Genomic DNA, 10,507 nt, shown 5'->3' with positions numbered 1-10,507 from the left:
TATGTAGGCTACTCTAAAAGGAAAGGCCCATGCACCCTTGGACCAAGAATGTAATGTATTGCCCTCAGATGTGTGGTATGTACAGTATATGGCAGTAGCAAAATATAATTATTCTTGTTCTGAATGTTGAGTTGTGGGGCAGGACATGGAATCAGTGTCTGGATGCTGAACTGAAAATGATAAACAACAACAATAATGCCATAATAACCATTTGTACCAGACTACCAGTGCTGTGTTCTGCTGCGCTGTCATTTTAACACAAGCCTTTCTACCTCACTTAGCATCTGTCCCTCTCAGCACAAACCACAAGACACAATATTCCCGAGAACAGGCTGTCTTTATACAACCTTTTCATCCAGTAAAAAAGAATGAGCACTTACATTGCATATTATTAAGCCATTAAAAACCACTTTAACCCTATATACTTCATTGACAGGGGCCCTTCAGGGGTCTACTTCTTTCTCCCTCTCTACATTCATCACTTTGCCGAAGACAAGCTCACATCGTATCACAATGCAAAGCTTGGAGATCTGCTATTTTTGCATAATAGAATAGGGATTGCTTGGTTTAAGTGCAACTGTGGCTACAGCTCATTTTGATCTACTATGATTCTATGCCTCTCAGAGTTTCTTGCTAGGTCTACTGTATGTTGAGAAAGAGTTTGTAAAAGGGCATAGAGGAAGCTGTAGCTTAATAGTTAATACTTTGAAGGTCGATCTCTCATACAGACAACAAACAAAATGTTTCCTCTTCAAAACTGGTTAATAATCAAATTTCCGAGAGCTTTTGTATTTGATTATTCAAAAAATAATAAAAATAAACTACCTGTAATTATTTTAATCATTACCTTGGGATGATAAAAAGATGCATGTGAATTTACAACATAGGGCTACTATATGGTCTCACACGGCAGAAATACATGCAGTAGCCATCTACAATGTTGTAACTCTTAACATGAGCGATTCTGTTAGTCTCGCGTTAGTTCATGTTACAGTTCCAAGATTGTATCGGCTACAGATTAAATGTACAGTATTGCCTTGCTCTTGAAGTTGTAAATTCTTTAGAGGTCTGGATAGGCATAAATCTGAGAAAGCTACACACAATGGCCCTGAGCGGGCACGATATTGTAGAGACTTAAGGCGTCAGCAAGCTATTGTGAAATACAGAGTTTATTTATCTGCTTTGTGGGATAGTGTCACTGCAGTCTGTATATTTCTCACACATTTATTTCTCTGAATAACAGGCTCAAAGAACTTGACCTAGACTTGAGATGACTGATTGCAAGGGTATATATAAATTATACTATTGTTGTTTACCTACTATTTACAAGAAGTTAAGTTAAACGATGTACTACTGAATGCGGGGACGTGCACACAAAGATATCAAAGGGGGCTGCCCGTTTACCCGTCTGTAAAACAATTGCCCTCTCCAGACCACGAATGCAGCATTTACTATGGTGAAAGAAATGCAAATGCCCTCCTCTCCTTTCCATGCCATATCAGAAGGCAGCATTCAGGAGAAGTGTTTTTTTTTCTCAAAGTCTCCTGAACTTGAACGCAGCATTTTGCATTGAACTAATTTGTTTAGAAATCCATGTCGTACAGCGCATCTCCAGTAGATAAAGAGTGCAGGGTTGCATCCCAAAAATAGCTGATCTACAAGCTCTCAACGCATTGTGAGCTGATCTGCTATTTTCGCTATTTTGGGCCAAAAATGCCCTCTTATGGGATTTCAACCCCTGCCTCTCTAACACTCTCTGCACGTGCCTGACTGAATGTATTATAATAGACAACCCACTTTCCAAGTTTATAAAAAAAATCTATAACAATCACCTGTGATAGGATGTAGTGAATGACTGATTGTGAGTAGTACAGTTGTAAGTTTAGACCATAGCATGAAAAGATGTTTGCTTTCACAACGATGCTAGATCTTCTTCCCTTGGGCAAGATGGAATCTTCTAACGTGACATTCTCCTTGGACCAGAGGTATCGAGGTGGATACTCACAGAAACGGAGTGACTGACAGGATGGCTCATGATTGATGAGGAGAGTCACACTCTAGGACGAGTTTATTTCAAATTATTTGATAAGCCCTGCTACACTATAGAGATACTCAATTACATATTCATTAATCCACTTCATCCAATCTTTATGATAGCAATGATAATCTTGCTTATCAGTACTTCATTCTCTCCTGTCTGTGTTCCAACATGATAGGATCAAATCTAAGGCTGAGATCTGTCAAATAGTTTTCAAGTTATCAATTACATTGGTAGGCTGGGCTAACGGATACAAATATGACGATAGCAAGTTGATTTGTATTCTAATCAGTATTCCTTTCACAAGCAGAACCAGGCCAGGTACAACCTCCTAAACCTCCTAAGCAAAAATGTCAAATTTGAATTATGCTTTAAGTAGCATGTGACAGGTCAGGGTTCAGTGTACACTACACTAGCAGAAGTACTTGGATCCTCGAACCGTAGGAATTAGGAAACCACTGTACACCAATGCTGTCCGTAGTGCAGTCAGTCAGTGGTTGTTTTGAAGTTGACAAGCAAGCAGCCATCCGGGATCCAGACATCCAGGGAGTCATGGGTGGATCGTTGCACCACTCAATTCACACGGGTGTGATTTTTTATAAAGAAGTATATATTTGTACGTCTCTAAATGTTCTGATGAATTGAAAAAGGTGGACCCTGTTGAAAACAAGTGTAATGCTTTATTAGTGTCGTCCACAGTAACAGATAGTCTTTGTATTGAGTTGTGCTTTCATATGAAATGTACCCATTCTGCAAACTGTAAATAAATACTTCAATCAATCAATTGTTACCCTATTTAATTATAGTAGGCTAGCTCAGTGGTTCCCAAACTTTTTTATGTCATTGTCAAGGACCCCCAAATTGACACTCATTAGCCTGCGGACCCCCCATTTGAAAATATATATGCCAAGGACCCATAAAAGAAGATTTTCACGGTTCTAGTGATTTTCAACCATTTTCATTTCAAGGACCCCCAGTTTGCCCTGAATTAGGCTACGCTCCCTCCCCCATTTCTATCTCTGGGACCCTAAATGTATATTGTAAAATCGAATTAGTTCATTTAACTCTGAGAGTGTACAAATTAATGGAACCCTTAAGGGTCCATTTGGTTCCTAAATATCATCATGGGACCTCCTGGAACTTCCTCAGGACCCCTATGGGTCCCCGGACCATTTGGGAACCACTGGACTGCTCAGACTCAGTCAGTGGTAGCCTGGTTAATTCACGCGGGGGAGGGTATATCATTAATAATAATAATCACAAAATAATGTACAGGTCAGGGACCGGTCAGGTACACTACACACTAGCGGAAGTACTTGGATCCCGGAACGTAAGAAACCACTGTGCAGTGCCACCAATGCTGTACGTACTGCAGTCAAGTCAGTCAGTGTAGTGGTTGTTTTGAAGTTGACAAGCAAGCAGCCATCCGGGATCCAGACATCCAGGGAGTCGGGAGACATGGGTGGATCGCAGAGTGTCGACATACCCGGCGGGGGCACGGAAGGTTACCACGTCCTCAGAGTAAGAGAACAGAACTGTCACCTAAACGTTAAGGTCAAGTTAACCAGTACCCCACCTGGTCATCTTACCAGCTAGCTGCTAGCAAACGTGCACGCCACCTGCCTGCAACTGATGAATGTTTGTAATTTATATAGCTTTCAGACGTATGTCTGCTAACCAGATGCGACTCACCCATTCGCACTGACCTCTTCGATCATCACCAGTGTAGTGAACGGAACGGCTTATCTTAGCTCTGGTCCATAGCCCGCCCCTAATGCCGTTGCGTTGCGATTGCTGCCAGCATTAGGGCTATGGGTCAGAGCTAGGCTGTTTATATGGTCCCCCTATGGTCCCATCATGATAGCTAGCATCCTATAACTGTCATGTGTTCACTGACATTAGCCCTGGGAAAAAACCAGTACGAGCGTCGCTACGTGTGGGGGCACCAAGCCCGTGCGTCGGTGGATGTTGAACTTGTTGTAACTGATGATTTTTTTCCAAGACATATGCGCCAAAACATATATGAGTCAATAAATATTCATCGAGTTAGTTGAACGTGCGTACTCGAGTCGTTCTCGTTCACTTCTGAACTGTTTCACGTCAACACGTATCACACCCAGAGCCATTCACGTTGACTGGTCGCCCAGAGCCATAGAAGACATTCTATTAGATGGCTGTTATATGGTAGCCTATGGCTTAACAGTTTTATAGCAGATAGACAGACGCTTAGCTCTGGTCCATAGCCCTAATGCCCTTTGCTGCCGTTAGAGTAGTAGAGCTCTAATGAAGGCATTTAATAGAGCAGAATAGTCAGAATTCCGAATCTCTCAAGACCAGCAACACTCACCACTTGTCAGAACCACTGACAACTGTAATGTTGTTGTTAGTAGGAATAAAAAAAAGATTCCAAGAATCCCAGAATTGGTCAGAAATAAAAACAATACTGGCTAAATGGTCTTGTAAATAGAGTTGTGGGGTGCTAACCTTTTCCCCTTCTTTTTATTGGAAATCCACATACAAAACACATCAGGTAATCAAGCAGCACACAAAAACCAACAACAGTACAATTAACCAATAAAATGTACTTGTTGATTTGGGGAATAAAGAGTTATCATTTCAATTTTTCAATTTGAAATTCCAAATGCAAATAAAAATAAAAGTTGGGCAATGTTTTAGAGAATTGTAGCTTGTGAATATAGAATTGATCATAATACCTTGTGGGGTGCTATCACCTCCTATGGAATCGACATTTATTTTATGTATTTTATTTGAATGACATTTTACATGTAATCTAGTTTGTTTATTTTGCAGGTGCAAGAGAATTCCCCTGGTCACCGTGCAGGACTGGAGCCATTCTTTGATTTCATTATTTCCATCTGTGACAATAGATTGGTAAAGCATTTAAATGACCATTTCACCAATTGATCGTAAGCAGCTGGCAGATCTGCCACTTCAAATAGTAACACGTAATATCACTATTAACAACATGACTTTGTTGATCTGTGACAGAACAGAGACAATGATACCCTAAAGGAAATACTGAAGATCAATGTGGAGAAAGCAGTCAAAATGTTGGTATACAGCAGCAAGACACTGGAGTTGAGAGAGACAATGGTCACGCCCAGCAACATGTGGGGAGGCCAGGGGCTGCTGGGGGTCAGCATTCGATTCTGCAGCTTTGAAGGAGCTAATGAAAATGTTTGGCATGTTCTGGTGAGTGTGTTCTTCTCCAGCTGTTCTGACTGCTAACATGGTCTTTAAAATTATGTTCTTAGACTGATGCTTGTTTTTTTTTTTTTTTTAGCTTAGAACAAGAATTCTACTGCATACTATTCTGTATGCTTTTGTGTCTCCAGGAGGTAGAGGCCAATTCCCCTTCAGCCGTGGCCGGTTTGAGACCCTTCACTGACTATATTATAGGAGCCGACACAGTAATGAATGAGGTAGCTGCTGCAACAGGATGCAAATAAGATGAAACTAGAATTATTATCCAAGGACATACTGATTAACATATACAGTATTTTAACTTGTGCTTATTCAACAGAGTGACGATCTGTACTCCCTCATTGAAAGTCACGATGGGAAGGGACTGAAGTTCTATGTTTACAACACTGACACAGACAGCTGCCGGGAGGTGGTCATCACTCCAAACTGTGACTGGGGTGGAGAAGGCAGGTATAACATCACAATAAGGTTAATCAATCATCTGTATGGATTTTTACCAACAACAAGCTGGTTTAGAAACACATGTCGGAAAAAAAGGACCTGTGATGCTTTTTGACCATTGGTTTGAATGGATGACTGACGGGCTTCTTTTCCCATTGTCCGCTATTGCTTATTATTACTCTGGAGGGGCAGTCAGATTCCGTGTGCTGGATCTCTTACGCTGTAAGCGAGCTATTCTGCCCACAGTAGCTGACCACAGCGCACCTCAGGCCACTTTCACTGGCTTAGTTAAAACGGTGATGAAGCTAGAACAGTGGGTCGTGCTGGAGTCTGTCCGGCTCCCCGCGACCAGTCTAGGCACAGAAGACCTCTGCCGCGGAGGTCGAGGGACAGTAATGAGAAGACTTGGCACTAAGAAAGAGTGGAGCCATGGTCAACATTTTTTAAATGTGTGTATATATATAAAATATGTATGTATATGGGAAACTGTCTCAAGTAATGTGAAGTATACATGATTAGAACATGATTGAACATTTGACAATAGGTCTAATATTTATACAATTGCTACAAAACTTTGTATCAATCTTTTGGACCATAAATAACTTATTTAAGTTGCACATTTTACGTCAATGTGTCTGTAATGACGATTTCCTGTATCAGCAGGGAGCTGTCAGTGGGCTGTGAAATAATCTCCTTGATTGGTCTTATGGTTTAGGCGCATTAGGCGTTGTGGGAGGGAGTCGAATGGCTTGAGCCCAATATCTTAGGGTACCTCCTTTTTATATTGCTTGAAGTATGTTATTTTTATATTGATCTTCTTTCTACTGCTTCTTCTCCTTCTTGTGACTTGGCACACTTCTGGGTTAGTCTGTGCCACACTTTATAGGGTGACATGACGTTGTGGCCTGACGTCACGCCACTGACCGTTTCCGTGACAACAGTCCCCCCGTGGGTCCGGTATCGGATTCACTTCTTAGATCGGTCACGGGGATTCGGATCGATTTTGATTTCTTCCCTAGCGGTGGCTGCTTCGGTGGGTAGTTCTGGGAGTTTGATCAGGCGTGCTAAACCCACTGAGCTGTGTATCACTGAGCTGTGTATAACAGCCTACATGTGTGTTTATGAGAAATGATTTGTGTTCTTTGGTACATACTAGAGTAGGGTGCTGCACTGCTGCCGATATGTTTAGTAGCCTAGCCTGTCATTGGCAACACCTGTTATTTTATGTCAAGATTGGTGGTGCCCATACTATAGCCCGTTTATGAAAGCATGCCCTGTAATGTAATGACGATTTCCTGTATCAGTAGGGAGCTGTCAAAGGGCTGGGCCTTATAGTTCAGGGGAGGGAGTCGAATGGCTTGAGCCCAATATCCTTTTTATATTGCTTGAAGTATATTATTATATTATTGATCTTCTTTCTACTGCTTCTTCTGACTTGGCACACTTCTGGGTTAGTCTGTGCCACACTTTATAGGGTGACATAACGTCGTGGCCTGACAACAGTGTCCACTCGTGACAACAGTGTTCACTCTTCCTTAGTGCCTACTCTTGTATCCCGAGGCGGGCAAGACATACGTACAGGACTGCCACAGCTTGTTCGACACAAACTATTAATTTTAGCCAATAAATAGATCAAATATACAAACTGCTTCACATGAACAATATCGGTGTTAAGAGCTTCGATAGGAGATATGTTTTATATACACAGATCTACAAATAAATGCATCAGAAACAGTATCCCAGTCAGTCAATGACATATCTAATTTGCTCTTGTTTGGGTATGTTTAGTAAGATGCAAGAGTTGATAATGACTATACATTTAAAGGGTTTTAGCTTTCCACAAGCTGCTATAATATGACTGTCATTTCTTGGTGGTAGTGCTACCCTTTTCACTCAATGTATGATTAAACCAGATAAGCCCTATAATATTATACTTTGTTGTAGGTCTACGACAAATTGCAAAAATAACCAATATATAAGCTTGTGACATGTTGTGAGCTTCCATTTGTTTTGAAAATGTTTGCCTATGAATGGCATGAAATGCCCAAAATAGGAACACCGGTTTGACATTGGTTAAACTTAAAATAAAAATGAGAATAAAATAAAATACAAATGAGGCGCTTTGTCTAGTCTCCTAAACGTTGTGGATGTTGTGTCTATACGTAGCCTCGGATGTGGGATTGGCTATGGCTATCTGCACAGGATACCTACACTACCGTTTGAAGAAGGCAAGAAAATACATTTCCCTGCACCGATTCCCAGTGAACCATCTCCTCCACTCAAGGATGGCTTTACAGAGGTATGCAAAATAATGTAGTTTGATTATCCACTGACCACTATACATAGTCAGACATTGTCAGCTTGTCCCTTGTTCCATTCTTTCCACACAGTTAACATAATCTCGAGCTTCTGCAGGAATGCAGAATCCAGGCAGAGTTGCATTTTATATCATAAGTACACTTTGTTTGGGGCGCCTGCTGGCCTAGCGGTCCAGGCGCATGCCACATATAGGCTCTGGCCTGACAGCGTGTTCAAATCCCGTTCATGACGACCTTTGCTGCGTGTCTCCCTCCCGCTTTCCTGTCCAGCTTCACTTCAACTAACACTTTGTTTTATAGGTGCAGCTCTCAGCAATCAGCCCTACTGTTCCACCTGCCGTGCCATCTTCTGTAACTGTCACCAGATTAGAAGAACATCTCGCAAGCCTGTCAGTCAGCTCAGCCTCACCCACTATCCTTAGTGCTGTGCAAACAGGTATGCCTTTCACATTATATATTCAAATCTTGTTTCAAACCAAATTGTGTTAGGATCAGCATTTAGCAAGCAAGAGAATAGCATTTACTAACTTAACAGACCTCCAAGTAAAAAAAGGTTGTACTGTCTACACATACCGTGTATGAGAACCATGACAGAAAAAAGCGTTCTTTAACAAGGATACGTGATGGTAACAGCATTTCTCCCAAATGCAGGAGTTCCCACTATACCAACGCTGCCTACCCAGGTCACCTCATCCCTGACCCCTACACTTCCTGTCAATATTTCCACCACATTACCAGGTTTAGTAAAAGAAAGAAAAAAAGATTGCATCTATGCAGCTCTGGTTGCCATCACCAGCTAAGATTTTATTCTACATGACTTTGCTACACCTCATAGCATTTCACTGACCCACTGTTCTTTTTTAACATAGGTTTAATACCTTTACCTGGTGGTCTACCACCTCTACCCAATTTGCCAAATCTAAATATCATGCTGCCAGATTTGGGCAAAGTATCTTTACCTGGAGTTGGCGGATTACCACAAGCAGGTACTATCATTTTGTCAGATTCTTAAAATGTGCAATTGATTTTACGATCACCTGTTCTGACCAGTTTGAATATCTTTAGGACACATGCTGGCATGAATAATGTACCCGGCCGGGTTGGATTCAACCTTTAAAGGTATATTCAGTGATTTCACTTAATTCAAATATCACTTATATTTTTGTTTTGTTGTGATAATCCTCCCTACTATAGTGTGCGCTGACCATATAAGGAGTTCCTCCCTGTCCCCAGTTAACCCCTGGGGGTCAAAAAACCTTAGGTTTTGTTTTTGACTCTCTATCCTGATTGGACGAAAGGCTGGGTCCCACAGCCAAAAACGAAACCTAAGGTTTTTTGAGTGAAATCACTGAATATACCTTTAATTCTAAATGTAAATGTCACGTTGTATTCCAACACTTGAGGAAAAGTATTGTACACTCTAGCCCTATATGCTGTAACTTTAATGAAGTTTCAGCCTACAATCAATCTTCAGAATTTTAACGATTGATTTGAAAAAAAAAAAGGCCTGTAGGCATTACAGCCAGCGTGTGAGACATTTTTCATCTTAAAATTATATCCCAGGTGTAGATTACCTTTCCCGCTGTATTCCACAGGCTTTCCACAACTGGGTCCTCTTCCTCCCCATAGCCTGCCAGGTATGCTGCCCTCTCAGCTTCCTGCAATACCTGGCGTTACTCTGTCTCCATCAGACTTTGTTCTGCCCCCTATAGAATCGACCATCAAAACACCTGCCATCACACAGGACACACATTGTTCCACCATGAGCCACATGGTTAATACTAGTAGTTAATAACTTAACAGGTGTTGCAGTGTCCTGAGGCCTCCTAGCAGACATATCTCCCAATCTGGTGAGCCTGCTCTTAAGATCTGTACAATTTTCATACTTTAGCCAATTTATTACTGTACATAACACCCTTTTCATGAATGCCTTTCTCCTATAGGCCACATGGCTTAGGAACCATTGGTGACAACGGCTGCTTATTCGGTGACTTGGTGATGGTTTGCTATACCAGACAGAGCGTTGCTGTTGAATTAGAAATTAGAATGGGCACTTTTTTTTACTTTTGATCAAATCCCCTGGCTCATCTAGGTTTGTAGGTAAGGTGTCTGGCACATAAGTCACTGGCACTTACCAGATCAGCCGAGTTGAGTATGGGGTAAAACTAAACGTCTTGTACATTAACTTATATATATATGAGTTCTTGATTAAAGGATGTATTTTCTCTACCTTGTCTCTTGCCTTTTGTTACATTTGAAATGTTTGGTCATGCACCAATGTATATAATGAGCATTACACAAAACTGGATTCACAATCTGGCTCAACAGTCTAATTGAAAGTAAAATACAGTCCCTTTGGAAACCACAAGGTGTCAGTGTAAGTTTACAAATGAGGAGGCAAAAGGAATCGTCAAGTGCAAATGTGCAATATTCAAATAGTTAAACCCATACCATAATCTGGCACTGGTATTTGGGTTGAAAATTT

General features: G+C 41.2%; 1 protein-coding gene across 2 annotated transcripts; it reads left to right on the top strand.

The window, feature by feature from the left end:
• Nucleotides 1-3,287: 3,287 nt before the first annotated feature.
• Nucleotides 3,288-10,251, top strand: LOC310867249 (Golgi reassembly-stacking protein 2-like). Of its 2 annotated transcripts, none has more exons than XM_083777147.1 (10): nucleotides 3,288-3,559; nucleotides 4,850-4,930; nucleotides 5,048-5,251; nucleotides 5,395-5,481; nucleotides 5,583-5,713; nucleotides 7,871-8,003; nucleotides 8,323-8,458; nucleotides 8,674-8,760; nucleotides 8,892-9,008; nucleotides 9,618-10,251. In XM_083777147.1, exons 1-10 carry the CDS (start codon nucleotides 3,497-3,499, stop codon nucleotides 9,812-9,814), a joined length of 1,236 nt encoding a protein of 411 aa, XP_083633273.1. In that variant the 5' UTR covers nucleotides 3,288-3,496; the 3' UTR covers nucleotides 9,815-10,251. The 2 variants fall into 2 exon arrangements, with proteins under 2 accessions (XP_083633273.1, XP_083633274.1); XM_083777148.1 differs by having other exon boundaries at nucleotides 3,531-3,559; nucleotides 5,053-5,251.
• Nucleotides 10,252-10,507: the final 256 nt, after the last annotated feature.

The sequence above is a fragment of the Protomyctophum parallelum genome, assembly GCF_964188405.1.
Source record: "Protomyctophum parallelum genome assembly, chromosome: 11".
Classification (NCBI taxonomy): Eukaryota; Metazoa; Chordata; class Actinopteri; order Myctophiformes; family Myctophidae; genus Protomyctophum; species Protomyctophum parallelum.
The sequence above is the reverse complement of the archived record's forward strand: the minus strand, read 5'-3'. Positions and strand labels throughout refer to the sequence as shown.

Excerpts from the sequence above, each read along its gene's own strand:
- LOC310867249 (XM_083777147.1), top strand. The coding sequence starts at position 3,497 with ATGGGTGGATCGCAGAGTGTCGACATACCCGGCGGGGGCACGGAAGGT. Across the intron at positions 5,252-5,394 it reads AAAATGTTTGGCATGTTCTG|GAGGTAGAGGCCAATTCCCC; the intron begins GTGAGTGTGTTC and ends TTGTGTCTCCAG. Across the intron at positions 8,004-8,322 it reads TCAAGGATGGCTTTACAGAG|GTGCAGCTCTCAGCAATCAG; the intron begins GTATGCAAAATA and ends TTTGTTTTATAG.